Source organism: Mus caroli, unplaced genomic scaffold, assembly GCF_900094665.2.
Source record: "Mus caroli unplaced genomic scaffold, CAROLI_EIJ_v1.1 scaffold_10088_1, whole genome shotgun sequence".
Taxonomy (NCBI): domain Eukaryota; kingdom Metazoa; phylum Chordata; class Mammalia; order Rodentia; family Muridae; genus Mus; species Mus caroli.
The window spans coordinates 33,024-50,580 of record NW_018391082.1 but is presented as its reverse complement, the minus strand read 5'-3'; the positions used below and the strand labels follow the sequence as shown (position 1 = coordinate 50,580).

Below are 17,557 nucleotides of genomic sequence, written 5' to 3'. Positions count from 1 at the left end.
GGGGAGGGAGTGTATTGGGGACTTTTTGGATAGCATTGAAAATGTAAATGAGGAAAATACCTAACAAAAAATTAATTCTAAAAAAAAAAAAAAAAAGGAAGTACACTCCCTGACAATGACTGACTTTTGAAAACAATAACAATTGAGCCATTATTGAGATGCCTACTTGTTTGTTTTTCTGATAAGAAGGGCCTATTACCCTTTTCTTGGGCAGAATCACATAACATGAGTTTAGAAATTGTTATGAAGAAATACACTTGACTCTATATCCAAACGTTTTCCCAAGAGGAAGGAAGAAAGTGCCAAAAGAATCTCACAATTTTAGAATTGGTCCCAAAGTAAAAATCTGGGCACTTTCTTTAGGCCACTACACTGTGTCCCAAAGGGAATTGCTGCCTCTGCTCCCAAAGCCTAAGGGGAGGGTCCTTAGCACCACCCTTCTGACAGTGAAAAGACTCTACCAGATGAGCAATGCTGCTGGTCTCGGCACTGCAGAAGAATTCTTATTCCACAGCTAAACTCCTGGAGAGCTGGGATATGCTAAAATAGGCAGCTATAGTATGGATCATGCCAGGGACCTGGTGGCATGCGACTGCCATCTCTCTTACTTTTCATATGTCCAATGCAATGTCACATAGTCTAAAGAGAGGTTGAGACCTCTGCTGTGGGTTTCCCCAAGGGAATCTATGCCATTTTGTTCCACAGTCCCTTGAGTACACCTTGATGTCAGGGCATATGATTCCCTTGTGTATTCATCCTATTTGCACAGTGCCCAGATATGGCTTATCTGGAGAAGAACAAAAAGAATTTGTCTTTAGACTCAACTGCATCATGCAAGTTTTCTATATAGTTTCATGGATAGCTTAGTGGCATATATCAGGTAATAAGGTACATTTAGCAAGAAATTGTATAGTCATCCTGGGAGGGGGGTGATCCTTGTTGTCCCTTTTTACCTTAAACATTTTACCTTAACATTGTCCCTTTTTACCTTAAATGCCACTGTTAATAGATATATACTTTAGTCATCTATTTACCTTGGTGACTGGGAAACACTCAGGTGATCATTTTTGAAGACTAAATAATGGCTAGCATGCCATGTCTTTAATCCCAGTACTAGGGAGGCAGAGGCAAGTAGATATTGTGAATTCAAGGCTTGCCTGGTGGACATAGCAAGCTCCAGAACAGCTGGATCTATATAATAGTCCCAGCCTCAAAATAAAACCAACCAAACAAAAAATGGCTAGTATGACATCTAGTTTCTGGTTCAGGAAGACTCGGGCTCAGATCCTCCCAAAGAAAAATAAACTAACAGCTCCCCAAGACCTCACTTTGAAACCATAACAATTGAAAACAAGTCCAGGAAGCATGAATGGTTCACAGAACTTAATGAAATTCAAGTAAAGTAAAAAAGAAGGAACAATTGTCTAACTCGGATCACACCACCCAACTCTTATCCCCAAATCAGGGCAATGAAGATAAGGAGATCATTTACCCTGAACATAAACCTGCTGGCAGAGAGGTGAGCTAGTGTTCATAATACAAAGTCCTTAGTGTTCCCAGAGATATCTCTGGTGGCCTGGGAGTCACTAGGAGAAAGGACATAGTCATGCCACATGGGGTGAAGCAGAATCAAAAACAAAGAAAGGAAGCAAAAATCATACTTCCATGGCACCTTGGTATCACTCATCAGCTATGGAACCAGTCCAGAGATAACTACTAAACCCTAGCCCATCTACAAAACCAGCCTGGTCAGTCTCCATAGGCATAGAAAGACAGTTAGCATCACTCTTTATTCTTCTGTGTTTCTAACATATCTCAGAGCATAGTTTGACTTCCCTGGATAAACAAAGAGCTGCATTCCTGACCACTTCAGAAGAGTGTGCGGGCTGGCAGCCATGGTTCCTCCTGGTCCTCACCTTGATCAGATCTTGAACCATCTAAAACCTAAGCTGCTGGCCAGACCTGTAAGAGCTTTTCTCCATCAAGTTATTTGGAAAGGGAAGAAAGACCCATGCTGAATGTGATGGCGCCTTCTAGCGGCAGTTCAGGTAAAAGGAATCCCCAGGGGGACATTTTGCTTTTGACTTCATTGCCTTCAAGCTCCGGTGGGCAGTTTTTCTATCCTGTTGCTGGCGCTTCTGCTATATTCCTTTCCTGATATCAGAACTCAGCTTCACTGAGCTTCCAACACTGACTGAAGACCAGTGGCTCTCTGGGGATTGTCTAGGACTTCAAGGCCATCTTAAGGCTTGCTAGGTAAACAGTGTCACGGATTGAAAAGTAATCAAATTCTCAGGCTCTCCAGTGTAAAGACAGCCATTATTAGACTATCTGGACTGGACTAATCCAATGTAACAACCCCCCTTTCAGCATATATTTGTCCTATCAGTTTTGTTCCTATGGAAAACCCTTACTAATAAGGTATAAAAGCATTATAAGGCAAAAGTTTCATTCAGCTAGACCCTGTGATTAATGATCCTCCCCAGAAAGGAAATCAGCCCAATCCTATGGATCTCAGAGATCCCAAGGGCATATTTGTGTTTAATTAGCGAAGTTGATCAGTAATCCCCTTCAGTCAAAAAGACCTACCAACTGGCCCTGCACAGGCAGAGCGACTTCCACCACCGAGCATCTAGCAAAGCCTGCTAGCAGCCCTACCCAGCATAAGCACAGAAGCAGCGTGCAGTTTAGTCAACTAGAAAGCTTACAAGAAGCCCTCTTACTCAGAGATACAGGCTAGAATAAATGACAATGGGTTCCACCCATGGAGAATGGGTCAAGAATTCAAAGCAGAAGTTTGACTTTTCAACACAAAGACATTAGTAGTAAAAAGAATCAAGGACCTGTGACATACATGAAAGAAACTAAGAGGGGGCACCAAAGAAACTGAGATCCATAAAATGACTAAGAAAAATTTCAGATCAAGAGTCATAAAAATGGTCAAGAGACTATCAGAACATTGGAAGTAAAATTTAATGACAGTAGGCAAAAAATGGAAATTGAACAACAAACAGTAAAAAGTCAGATGATGAATACAACAACCAAACTGTCAAACAAAAACAAAGTTTCAGCAGCAGATTTGACCACACAGAATAGAATAGGGTGGTTTGAATAAGAATAGTGCGCATAGGCTCACATGTCACTGGGGGTGGCCTTTCTTCTCTCTCTCTCTCCTCTCTCTCTCTCTCTCTCTCTCTCTCTCTCTCTCTCTCTCTCTCTCTCTCTCTCTCTCTCTCTCTCTCTCTCTCTCTCTCTCTCTCTCTCTCTCTCTCTCTCTCTCTGCCTATGGATCAAGATGTAGCTCTCAATTACTTCTCCAGCACCATGGCTGCCATGCCTGCCGCCGTGCTCCCCTATGATGATAATAGTCTAAGCCTCTTAAACTGTAAGCAAGCCCCCAATTAAATGCTTTATTTCAGAAGAATTGTAGTGGTCATAGTGTCATATGAAATGCAAAAGAACAGTGACTATGACAGGTAGGAAACAAATCACATACAAAAGAATATGAAGACTATTCAATGTCAGCAGAGTTCTCAGGACATTCCCCATAGCCCAGAAGAAAATAGAATGATATATCCAGAGTGTTGCAAGGGGTGAGGGTAGGGGTAATAGTACTAGCTAACAATATTTTACCTAGCAAATTTGTTTTTTGAATATGAGTGAGAGGCAAGGTGTGGTAGCACACGCCTGTAACTCTAGCAGTCCAGTTTGAGCTTAACCTAGGCCACACAATTAGATCTGGCTTGAAAAGCAAGACAAAACAAAATAAAAACAGTGAATGATAAAGGATAAATCTTACATGAACAACTGCTTAGAGAGGTCACCACTAGACCTGATGGACAGACCCTAATGTCCTTTAACTGAAGAAGATCACCAGCTGCTTACATCATATCATAAGGGTAAAGGCAAACATGCCTGCAGTCACAACACTCTAGGCCTGTCAGGGTGGGGTGTACAGTAGATTTACCCCTTCTATCAAGGATAAACTAGGAAGCTGTGAATAATGTGTGCCTACAATGAACTGGAAATGAAACACATCACAAAAGACTCAAACTCAGGTCTAGAACATAAAATGGGGTGTGAGTAAAACCCAGCGGACATTGATAGTAGTAAATGTGCCACACCAACTCCAGGAGAATCTGTGTGACAAGTTCCACAGACTGAGGGGACGACGTCAAAAGGAGGCCCCCTGGAACTGCTTGTGGAACTCTTGCCTGGAACAAAATACTGAGCCATAGTTCTCATGGCAGTTTATCTGTTTAATATTTTTTATTCCTTTTCTTATTGTGACATGTTCCTGATAGCCTAGGCTAAGATCTTATGCGAGAAAAATGGGTAAGAAAGCATCCCTTGAGATGAGTGTCCTTAGAGATGTGGTCACTAGCCATGACCTTATCTCCTGGAAAACCAGTGCTTTACTTCATAATTCATTTACAAAATTACATGATAGTGTTATGATAAATAAAAACTTTCCCAACAATAACATTTCATATGACTACATGTATCTCATTGGAAGTGGACTTTGATATATAGTAAAGAAAGCCTTAAATAAAAAGAATTAAAATAGTTTAAATTTATGTTTTGAAGATTTACAAAAAAACAGGTATTAGATGTTAAACAATTACTGACCATAAAATTTTATTAACCTGCTCTTGGAAATATGCCACTAGCCTTAGATGATTGCCCCATTGAATACATTCTTTCAGAGTTGTAATACTTGGATGATTTCTATTGTGCCAAATAACAATGGTGTTACCTGTTCTATTTGTGATTGTTCTACTAAATACATCTTTTTAGAGTTGTACTACTTGGATGATTTTTGTGCTTTCTGTGCCAAATGACATTCTCTGTTCTATTCATGATTGTTTCACCAAATATATCTTTTCAGAGTTATAATACTTGTTTTTTTTTTTTTAATGTATAAAAACCCTTGCTTGAGAGCTGCAAAGTACATTCAGATTCAAACTGCCTCTTTGTTTGTTTCTGTTTGTCACCACCGAATCCTTACCCACCTAGCCTTTGAGAACCCTTGTCCCAGGGACCCCCACACCTGACTGGGGTGGTCCATGGCATAAATGTGCTGTGGAAGCTTTGGAGTACTCTTCTATAGACAAGCAACACATGTGAGCAAACTTCACAAAACACTACTGCAAAAAGCTGCCGAAGCAAAACAGAGAGCTTAGGAATAGAGAAGCTATTTACTCCAAAATTAGAAGGCAACTAACAGGATGGTAGTAATTCTGTACCTACCTAGAATTAATTACCTTAGGGACCACTGTGGGTAGTGCCACCCCTGAACTAATGGTCCTGGGTGCTATGAGAATGCAGCTGAACCAGCCATGATGTGCAAACCTGTAAACAGTTCCCTCAGTGGCCTCTGCCTCAGCTCCTGCCTCTAGGTTCATGCCTTGAGTTCCTGCTCTGACTTCCTCGGTGATGTAAGCTGAAATAAACTCTTTCTTCAAGTTGCCTTTGGTCATGGTGTTTTATCACAGCAATAGAAATTTGTTGCGGTAAATCTCCACCCAAATATGCCTCGGCAATGAAAACACAACACAGTTAATATGATTACATGCTGTGTGCCTAGATTGGGCAGATTTACCGCTACACTACCATCTTCCACAGCTTATGAGACCCCTTAGAACTTGTGGTTTCTCCAGGCCATGTACTCCTGTTCCGCTTTTCTTCATCTTCCTCCTCCTCTGCATCCTCTCCCTCTTCCATGTCACCTTCTTCTCTCTCCTTTCCTTCCCCTTCCCCTTCCCCTTCCCTTTCCTTTCCCTTCCCTTCTCTTCCCTTTCTATACCTGCTTATACTCAAGATAGTATCTATATCACAAAACATAAAAATTTCCCCAAAGATATTAAAAAAAAAACAAAAGAATGCTCACTCTTCCCATTTTTGGCCAATATAATATTAGAAGCTGTTGCCAAATATATTGGGCAAGAGAAATAAGTACAGCATCCACATAGAAGCAGAAGTGAAATTGTCGGTGCTTGCTGCTTTCATGATATAGAAAGACCCACAGACTCCACCAAAAAAAGGAAAACATGATAGAACCCATAAATGAAGACACTGTCATCCACTAAATATCAGTAGTGTCCTTCACACTATGAACTACACAAAAATAATAATTCAGAGAAAATTCCATTTATAGTAATTACCCCCAAAGAAGATACTTGGGAATAAATTTAACCAAAGAGATGGAAGTTCTACACATTAAAAATTACAAAACACTGAAGGGAGAAAAAAAAAAAAAAAGCTTGAGGAGGATAGGGAAAAAAAAAAAAAACCAGAAACAAACAAAACAATAGTCCGTGCTTCTGGTTAAATGAATTGATGTTGTCATAGTTTTAGTCATACTCAACTGAGTTACAGATTCAATGTGTTGACTATAAATTCACCAATGGCTTTCTTCACAGAAGCAGAACAACAATCCAAATATTTGTTTTAACCATGAAAGAATCCATTGGTCAAATGTAACCATGGGCAACAAAACAAGAACAAATGTAGAAGCATCAAACTAGGCAACACCATACAACAATGCTGCAACTGTAATCTTGGGCAGTTTATTCAATATCATCGTAAAATAGGCATCCTAATATTTCTGTCCTGCATGCAAGGGCTTAGAATAATGTAGAGAGCATGTTATGTTTTGTTCTATCTAATTTGCAAGCTCTTCACCCATCTGAACACAATTGTTTGTGGGAAGCTCCCAACATGATAAGTGTGGCACCTGCTCAAACCATTCTGAAGCGAGCTGGAAGCTTGGTTATTCCCCTTAACACTGTGAAGGTGGAAAGCAGCTGTGGTAGACAATGCACACTGTCCAGCTCGCCAGGGATATTGGAGGTTTGTTGCTACATAGCAGACAGCTTTTATATGTGATGGAATTTTATCTGGATATCAGTTATTTGTGCTGGAAACTTCTTAGGGATGGGCGAGGTTCAGCTAAGGGTGATGTGGGAAGTCAGTACTGGATGGCTCCAAAAGCCATGTTCTCAAACTCTGTATTTAACTATCTTCGAACACACCCCCAAGTCACTCTACTGACTCATTCAAACCTCCCTTAACCAACCCATACCCTGTGGGGACCCCAGGGTCCTCCTAACTGACACTGAGAGTGCATGGAAATAGAACTGAATTATGAAAAAAGCAGTGAACAAATAATTCAGACTTTGTCCACATTTCCATGCATCTTGTCCTGTAAGTCCCTATGGATTTCTCACAGCAACACCAAGTCTGGTGGCCCCAGAATTCAACTTAGAGCCTTCTGAGGACAAATCCTTAGGCACAACCCTCTATGTCAACCATTTTGCATCATCCAGCAAATGTGCTCCAAGTTCCAGGAAGGTTCTGGAGACATGTGGATCCTGTACCAGGGAATTAAAACATGGGAGGTGTAGATGAATCATTAGCTGTGATTAAGATATAAAAGTTAAATCAGGGCGGTGGTGGCGCACGCCTTTAATCCCAGCACTTGGGAGGCAGAGGCAGGTGGATTTCTGAGTTCAAGGCCAGCCTGGTCTACAGAGTGAGTTCCAGGACAGCCAGAGCTACACAGAGAAACCCTGTATCGAAAAACAAAACAAAACAAAACAAAACAAAAAAGATATGAAAGTTAAAATATGTCTCCAGGCACCATGAGATCTCTAATTTGAAGAGGTGACCTTCTCAGGGGCTCATGGAAAGCTTCCCAATGATATATCATTAGAATTGGAATCAAAACAAGTGGTTTTTGGATAAATGTTTGTGGGAGAAAGGATTTCAGAGAGAAAGTGGAAGTCAGAAAGACCCTAAGGAAGAACAGAATATGGTAACTTGAGAAACTGGAAGAAGGCAACATGACAGGAACACAGAGGGACAGTGCAGGACAGGAGAGAGGCAGTAGCAGCTAGATGACCAGAGCTTTGGCAATTGCATTGAAGATACTTTGATTCTCCCTCACCATGCTGAGAGTTTGGTGGCTAAAACTTGTCCAATCTGACTCATGCCCAGTAGTCTATGTCCTTGTTCCTTCAGGACTACAAAGAGGGAAAAGACTTAGAGAGAGAGCCTTTGGAGTATCTGTCTCTCAGTATCAAATCAATCTCAGTTTCATTAAAAATGCAACACCTGCATTGGGGAATCTTCTGGTGATACTGTTAGTATCCCAAGCATATAATATCACCGCTGGCTTCTGCTACTCCAATGTACACTCACTTTCAATGTAAAGAAACTACAATGAGACAAGGTGCTCTGTAAGATGCCAGACCAGTTATTGCAATATATGGCAAAACTTTTACAAGTTCAATAAGTATTTTGAAGATTGGAAGGATACATTGATTGGAAGTCAACCATGATGATTGTTACAGAAGCCAAGGAGTTCATCTAGAAGGGAAGAAATTGGACTCCACTCTTGAAGTATTTGTTGTTGTTTTTTAAAAACTTGTATATAATAAGGATTTTTCACCCTCAAGATAAATAAAATTTTAAGAGTTGAACAATATCCATAACAGAAGAGGACACAGAAAAATGAGAGCTCTCACATACAGTTGACCAAATGGTGAAGTTGCTCAAAGCAATTAACCAGATGCACTAAAAAATGGTATGTGCATACCTAGACCCCCTCACCCTGCTCCTGAGTCTATGTGCTACTGAGAAAGGAAATCCTTTAGAGTTTTAAGGACTGGGGTGGTTATATCATTTGGAATTATAGATATCAATATTGGTTCATTAAAAAAACAAAAGCGAGTCTGCACCAGGAACTGCCACAGCACCCAGACCTGATCCCGTGCCACAGCACTTCATACCCAAATACTGCTGGGAGAAAGCTAGTCCCCCAAGAGTACTGACATGTCTGTAAGCACAGGTAAGACCACCACTTCTACTCCGAAGGACCCACCCAGAGACCTCAGGACACAGGAATTGAGAAGCAGCCTGGGTCAGGTTCCTTCCGGTTTCTGTCTGCGCCAGGAACTGATCATGTGCCACAGCTCTCCATACCCAAATACTGCCAGGAGAGAGCTGGTCTCCCAGGAATACCAACATACCTGTAAGCACAGTTAAGACCACAACTTTTGCTCAAATTTCTGGCCCAAGAGGGACCTACCCAGAGCCATCAAGACAGGAATCAAGGAACAGGCAGGGACAGGATCCTTCTGGTTTCCTTCTGCACCCAGGAGCTGACCCTGTGCCACAGCACTTTATACCCAAATTCCTCTCAGAGAAAACTAGTCTCCCAGGAGTACTGACACACAGGCTTGCAGGAGGCACAAGCCACAGTCAGAGACAGGAAGACCAGCTAACACCAGAGATAACCAGATGGCAAAAGGCAAGAGCACAAACACAAGCAACAGAAGCCAAGACTACTTGGCATCATCAGAACCCAGTTCTCCCACCACAGCGAGCCCTGGTACCCAAACATACCAGAAAAGCAAGACTCTGATTTAAAATCAATCTCATAATGATGAGAGAGAACTTTAAGAAAGACATAAATAACTCCCTTAAAGAAATACAGGCGAACACAGGTAAACAGATAGAAGCCCTTAAAGAGGAAACACGAAAATCCTTTAAAGAATTACAGGAAAACACAAACAGGTGAAGGAATTGAACAAAACAGTGCAGGATCTAAAAGTGGAAGTAGAAACAATAAAGAGATCACAAAGGAAGACAACCCTGGAAATAGAAAACCTAGGAAAGAGATCAGGAGTCATAGATGCAAGCATCACCAACAGAATACAAGAGATAGAAGAGAGAATCTCAAGTGCAGAAGATATCTTAGAAAACATTAAGACAACAGTCAAAGAAAAGGCAAAATGCAAAAAGCTCCTAACCCGAACATCCAGGAAATCCAGGACACAATGAGAAGAACAAACCTAAGGAAATAGGTATAGAAGAGAGTGAAGATTCCCAACTTAAAGGGCCAGTAACTATCTTCAACAAAATTATAGAAGAAAACTTCCCTAACCTAAAGAAAGAGATTCCCATGAACATACAAGAAGCCTACAGAACTCCAAATAGACTCGACCAGAAAAGAAATTCCTCCTGTCACATAATAATCAAAACACCAAGTGCACTAAACAGAAAGAATATTACAAGCAGTAAGGGAAAGAGATCAAGTAACATGTAAAGGCAGATCTATCAGTTCTGGAAGCTGTGTTAGGCTTCCTATATATTTTCAGTTAATAATAGTCATTCTTAGATTTCTGGCAGGGTTGAAAACCTACATAGTCTCATAGCCAACCCAGGCTATTTACTTTGAGAAAACAGATTTTAGAGGATGTTTTTTAGATGGCATACAATCTAAAGCCAGGACATAAGTCAGGTGTAAAGTTATAAGTCTTTTAAGTTAGGATAGAGGACAGTGTATCTTAACGACATAAATGACAGAGTTGACATAAATGACAGACTGAGCATTAGGTCTATTTTATACCTTATGAATTACAAAATGGTAATAGTTGTGATCTATTTATATTTGAGAGAAAGGTTTTGTTTTTTATTAGAACAGAAAGGGGGAAGTGTGAGTCACGTACATGTGACTTCTTGTGAATCAATCCCCTAATGAATAAAGGAGCGAATCACTGAGTGAGTAGGCGGGACTTCTGTGTTGGGCAAGGGAAGAGAGGAAGCAGGAGAGAGAGAGGGCTCTTTGGACTGGGATAGACTGATGACAAGCTGTAGGTTTGCGTGTCTTCTGGTTTCAATGGGCAGATCCATAGGATTCACCACTGGAGGATTTAGATATAATAAGGCTTACAAGATTAGGATTTTAGTTGCTGCACCAAGTGATTGAGTTACCATTGTTTCGGGGNGGGGGGGGGGGGGAACTTATGTGGGAAAACTGCTGATTAAGGTCAAAGTCTACAATTGACTGGATAGCCTTGTGGGGCTTGGCAAGTAATCAAGTACTCCCTTCCCTTCATTAGCTCCCTTCCCTTCATTAGCAGAATTTCTCCTTCTCTGACCTTGTCCAGGCAATTCTAAGTTCCCACACACACCTTGACCCAAGAAATGCCATGTAGCCTCAGTTAGATTATAGGACCAATTTCCTTTCCCCTGACAAAACTCATTCAGCCAGCACCAGAGATTTCTGAAATGCTTCCCCATGCTAATGAGGCATTCCAGGTGGGATTAGAGGCTTGACAGGGAGTTTCAGGTAAGGAGGGAGAGAGAGAAGAAGAAGCCAGAGGAGGAGGAAGTTGCCATGGACCAAAACCTCATGGCCAGGAGAAACTGCAAGAAATAAGGGGCCTTATGGCTGGGGAGTAAGTTAGTAAAGCCCTAGATCTGCACAATCTAAGCATTATAATTAATATCTTTATTTTGTGTCTTTTATATGGACTTATTAGGATTTAAAAATCCAGCACCAGAAAAAGGATTGGTGCATTGAGTACTTCCTTCAACATCAGAACAAATATTATTTTGCTGACCATCCCAGTGTTAGGGTTGGAGAATCGCTGAAGGAAGACCCCAGACTCAAGTGGTATGAAAGAACAAAGAACATTTATTCTGCAGAAACAACCAGCATGCAGGGGTCACTACCACTTCAAAATGGTGACGCAGACAAAGATACTCAAGCCTTGTTTATAATAGGGCTGCTTATTAAATCTTTTTTGATGTCAAAACTGCCATGAAAACTCTGCCAGTCTTCAAGTGTCAGGAGTTAATTGCTTCTAAGAAACAAACAGTCATCTAACACCTAGAGCACATTCTAAGAAGTTGTAAAACCATTAACTAAAAGTCTTAGAAAAGGAGCTAAGGATTTACTATAGGTGCACAGATGGAAGATAAAATATGAACTGGGTTTATCTATACAAAACTTCAAGAATAACTTAGTTACAGTCTTTAACTCTCTATGAACCTGTAGAGCTATTAACAAATGATGAATGTTTACCCAGATAATTACTCTTAGGGGATACTCATGTAGACATTCTCTGTTATAAACCTTTTATTTAATTCATGGCCTGACTTTATGTGCAAACTTGTGATGAACTTTTTACAATGTGACCATGACCTCTGAAAAACACAAGTGCTGAGGACATAGAGCAGAGACAGGCCTCCCTCCTCTTTTTCTTCCTTAGACTTCAACCAAGAGCCCAGCAGTTCCTGTGGAGATAGAATAATGGCTACTTTACTTAGTCCCCTGCTGTTTTACTATGAGGTGCCAGAGACAGCAGCTTCTAGACTCAGAGCAATTCAGGCAAGCAGGTCAGCTATAAAAGCAAAGTGACTTATATTTAAGATAGGTAAACATTTTAATATTATATTGATAGAATGAGGTAATCTAAAACCTCATTGATGGGTGCTGGGATGCCACATAGGGGTTGCATTCCTGCACCATGAATTATAACCACAGGATGGGCTGCCCAGCACAGAAGGCCTATTCTGAGATATGATATCTCCTATTTAGGTGGCTATCTTTAGGTAGTTCCTCCAGAGGGGAATTTTATTGTCTTGTTCCTGAACTTTGGTTCTGCTGCTGGGGCAAAGGCTTATGGCCTAGTTTCTGAGTGGAGACAAACTCAGATGAATAGGCCCCATCAACTGGTAGAAGGGAAAGATATTTGGTAAAAGCTAAGTTGTACACATCAAAAGGGTACAAGAATGTATCAGAAAACTCTGCCGTGGGTAACTTACTAATTGTTTTTTGCTAAACATACTCCTACACAATGAAAAGATGATGTCAGTAGAGCCTTCGGCTGAGGTCACTATTAGACAAAGCATACTCATCCTTCAAAACCTTAGTCTACCTTCTGTGAGAATCCAAATGAGTCTTCCCCTGGAGAATTCAGTGGTCTGCCCTATTCCCAACTCACTTCTGGAACCATGACTATTAGCTCACGCCTTTGTGGGCCAGTTTAACTAAAAGAGGTTTCATGGTAAATGTTTGGCTCTTATCCATGGACATCACCAGCAACCTATGTGCCTGAGCAAAGCCAGAGATCAGCAGCAGATACATACACAAAGGAAGAGAAGCTGGAAAAATGCCAGGAGCCTGAGAAAAGCATATCCTAGAGCAATCTATCCAGTTAGATTCTACATCTCTAGTATAGTAGCAGGAAAAGGTACAGGAACCAAACCTACCTCAGTGAAGACGTGTATTTACATCTTCATAGGTAGTTATATTCACTGCCAATAATTTATCCAGGAGAGTAACTAATGGGCTGTTTTGGCAGACTGTATATTTGTGTATTTTCCAGAAAGGAAAAGCTTGTGACCTTTGCCTTTGGAAGATCATGACCTCTATGGCAATGCCACTTTTCAAACACTGTTATCAAATGATGTAGTTGGATTTTAAGAATTCAAAAAACTATGAACTATGAACACTAAGAGTCTCTGCATCTATAATGTGCTTGCATTGTTAAATATAAAAAAAAGAGGGATAAGAAGGATAGAAGGTAAGAACTGTTATTTACTTGTCAGGAAGGAGGAAAGAATGCAAGAGAGGTTTGTAGTAAAGCATGTCCCACACCAAAGGACACCTTGTGTACAGAAGGACTGGTGCAGAGCCAAACCAACTCTGTTGCTCTTGTGTGTATGGCAACTCCATGGAGTCACCGTTGCTGTGAGATGTGATATACCTCTATAAAGAATTTTCCAGAGAGATTCATGGGTGTTGTGTTACAAGATCATCATCAAATTCCCTCGGTAGAATGTAGCACAATGAACACAATTAAATGCCTAGACATATACAGCCACAGAGTTTCCTTTTAAACAAACAGATAAAATTCTACCTATAACTCCTATTCCCTAGCAACACAAACACTATATGTAAAACATGGCTGCCATATGCATATAATAGGATAGACACATACATGTTTCTAGGGTTATTTTTGTTTGTTTGTTTAGGTCTGTGGTTGTACTGCATCCAAGCTCTTTGTCAAGAACCTCAACATATGCACATATATGTGATTCTGTGTGGCTGAGCATGGTGTGTGTGAATTACTGTGTGAGACTGAGGGTCGTAGTGGTAGTGATGGTGATGGTGGTGGATTGTGTGTGTGTGTGTAACTAAGAATGTATGGTGTGCATGAGTGTGGCACATGCCCAGATGTATTACCTAACAGTGTTATCTTTTGCTTTATGAGATATCAGGACATAATACAGAAACATGTTGATGTAAAGAAAGTATTAAAAAACCAGCACAGTCTTCTTCACAAAATCCAAAGACAGAAAGCTAGCAAATATAACTAATTATCACTTACAAAACAAGGTCATTCAATAAAAAGATTGTAATGTGATCACTAAAGGAAAATGATAAGTCTGTAAAGCTATTGCTTGTGTGTCTAATGTATTGGCAAGCAAAATGCATAGAAAAGAACATCTTGTATCTTTATGTCTTTGTTAAGGTGTTCAGTCTACTCTTTCAACACGAATTCAATATAGTACTTGAAATCTTAGCTAGAGCAATAGGGCAACTGATGGAGATCGGGGTACAAATTGAAAAGGAAGAAATCAAATTGTGGTAGTGTATATAAGTGACCCTAAACATTTCACCAGGGAACTCCAACAGCTGATGAACACTTTCAGTAAAGTAGCTGGATATAAAATTAACTCAGAAAATCAGTAGCCCTCCTATATATAAATGACAAATAGACTAGAAAGATAATCAGGGAAATATCACCTTTCACAATAGCCTCAAATAATATAAAATATCTTGTTAAGTCTAAGAGAGAGAATTCTAAAAGAGCTTACCTCTAATATGTATAAGTAATCAAGCAAGTGAAAGTCTTGTATGATAAAAACTTCAAGTGTTTGAAGAAAGAAATGGAAGAAGATATCAGAAGATGGAAGAGTCTCCTATGCTCATAGATCTGTAGGATTCACGTAAGTGACTGGAAAAAGAGCAGTCTCTCTGCAGGACTCACAAGCTCTTCAGCAATATGACTACCCATAAATTTCTGCTTGGCAAGATGCACCCTGGAAAGTGTAGTCCACCTGGGGGGAGATCACTTTCCAGAGACCTGATCTCATCAGCATGGAGCTGGCCTTTCAGAAGGAGCTCATTTACTCTGTGCTGTGGCCAGGGGCAGAGCCTTGGATATAGGCAGTAAGTGGCCTGTGGGTTAGGGTACAGAGCTGGACAAGGGCAGCATAGCAAGACGACACTAGCTACCTGAAGCAAGGTACCTTCGTGAAGTGGAAACTTCCTATTCTAAAGGAAGTAATCCTAATGATGTTTCCATATATTAAAGGAGACAAAAACCCTGCCGGCCATATCTTGTGACCAAACAAAGCTTTCAGTGCTGAGACTGGGTTTCATCTAAAGCTGTTGTTAGCCAAAAGGATTCCATGGAAATCCCTAAACAGCCCAGGCTGTTGCCAAGACAATAGGTTGCTCTCCACACACTGACAGCAAGGTCCCAGTGTTGACAATAACATACACACAACTCACTGAACATGGAGAGCTGGAGCTGGTGCCTGCATAGAACCTTCAGCCCCGTGCTCTAGCATCTATGACATGGAAAGGTATGATGCAGGATAGCAAAGCCAACCACAATATGATTGACCTACAATCTGTCTTGATTATATTAGAGCAATGGAGGTACAAACCTTGTGAGATTAACCAAGCAATGTCTGATTTGACTGAAGGCCCACTCCATGAGATGGAGCTCACTTCTAACACTGATTGGGTCTGGATAGACTCAAGAGCCAAGGCAAAAACAAATACTTTGGGTAATGTTTAAAAAGAGATGACAATAAAATGACTCCCACTGGTGTTCTGCTGGACTCATAGTCAGGATCTTATTCAGCCATCAGCATAGCTGTTTTCTCTTGCAGCAGATGGGAACAAACACAGAGACCCACAGCAAGACATTTCAGGGAGACAGACCCTGGAATGCACAGCTCTTCCTGCCCCTGAATAGTGCTCATTCTGTGTTGATGTAACATGTCTATCATTACTGTCTTTGTTTCTACTCATGAAAGTTTACTTTCATCTCGCCTTACTAATTTCATGACTTACACATACATTATGAAGGCATACATGTATATTGAAAATTAGATTGTACTTTGGAATTTATATACAATTATGCCACAGCTGTACATACTTCTATCAATAAGTCACCTATATAGAATTATTCTCCTAATTAGTAAATTGGCACAAAAATAATTCTCTAACCCAAAAGAAATTACATACATAATAATAAAAACAATAAATCACAGATCAGTAAAGAATTTCCTTTTATATTGTCTAACACTAGGGCTATCTTCACATGCTAAAGAGCATATAGCATACCTTGCAAAGTGACTTCTTTTGGAGGCAGTTGATCCCACCAATAAAAACCATGTTAGGCATCACAGGCCTGGGGAACTCCAACACAAAGTCAGTGCGTAGCAACCAAATAGACACTGGGCTAAAGAGGTCTGCCATAGTCACTGGGGTCTGGAGAATTTCAGATGCAACTTCAACAGCAGTTCTTAAAAAGTAGGAGCAAAATGCATGTTCTTCAATGTAGATAAGATGGTTCCACACTCTCTCCTTGAAAGTCATGGTGTCTGTGGATTTTGAGAAAAGTCTAGGAACATAGGAAGGAAGACTTGGGCACTGGGCACCCTCTTCAAGATAGTCACAAAATACACCTCTTGCAAAGATCACTGATGGGAGTGAGAAATATTTGGCAACAATTAATCCACACACATCGAAAGGATCCAGAAATACTGCATCAAAAGATCTCTGCTTCAAGTACTCCACTAACTTCTTGTCGTTAAACAAACTCCTACAGTGTGAAAATGTTAGTTCAAAGAAACCTCTGGCTGAACCAGTCAAGAAAGAACGTATACTGTGTTCTGGAGTTTTCCATTGAGTGTAAGATAAATACTTGAACTCTCTGTCCAGGTCTTCCAGAGTGTGAGAAATTGAGTAAGTCTTCACTGTACAATTCAGTGATTTCCCCAGCTGCCAACTCACCTCTGGGATGACTACCACAACCTCATGCCCTCTGTGAATGAGCTTCTCCACAACCATCTGCATGGTGAACCAGTGGCTCCCATCCATGGGCACCACCAGCAGCCTGCCTGCCTGGGCCAAGCCAGAGGCCAGAAGCAGACAGAGAAAAAAGGAGGCGGGAAAGGCTGCAGGAGCCATGGTAAAATCAGAGCCCAGAGTAATCCTATCACTATGACTGCAAGCTTTTCTAATAGAGCTGGTTAAAAAGGAGAGGCACAAGACCTACTGCAGTGGACACATGGATTTGCATGTTTGCAAGTGACGTTAAATTCAGGTTAATGATTTACTCAAAAGAGAAATAATTAGTTAGCTGTGCTGTCTTAAATATCTTTCATTTGATCTGCAAATAAAAAAAGGTTATGAAATTTGCTCAGGAAAGATCATGACCTCTATTACAGAAACAGTTTTCAATGAGTTATAAAAAAAAAAGGCTTTAGGTTGTGATAATTCAGAAAAAGTAAGAGGCTGCCTTAAAGGGGCCTCTACAACCACCACATGGTCATTTATACAGCATAAAAAGTGAAGCTAAGCAAGGCATGGTTGCGCACGCCTTTAATCCCAGCACTCCGGAGGTAGAGGCAGGTGGATTTCTGAGTTCAAGGCCAGCCTGGTCTACAGAGTGAGTTC

The 17,557-nt window shown here is 40.7% G+C and overlaps 1 protein-coding gene across 1 annotated transcript; it reads right to left on the bottom strand.

The window, feature by feature from the left end:
- Positions 1-10,794: 10,794 nt before the first annotated feature.
- On the bottom strand, positions 10,795-17,180 carry LOC110288990 (UDP-glucuronosyltransferase 1-9). Its single transcript, XM_029473915.1, has one exon. It carries the CDS (start codon positions 17,066-17,068, stop codon positions 16,193-16,195), a length of 876 nt encoding a protein of 291 aa, XP_029329775.1. The 5' UTR covers positions 17,069-17,180; the 3' UTR covers positions 10,795-16,192.
- Between the last annotated feature and the right edge of the window lie 377 nt (positions 17,181-17,557).

Bases quoted from the DNA above. Each gene is read 5' to 3' on its own strand.
- LOC110288990 (XM_029473915.1), bottom strand. From the start codon at position 17,068: ATGGCTCCTGCAGCCTTTCCCGCCTCCTTTTTTCTCTGTCTGCTTCTG.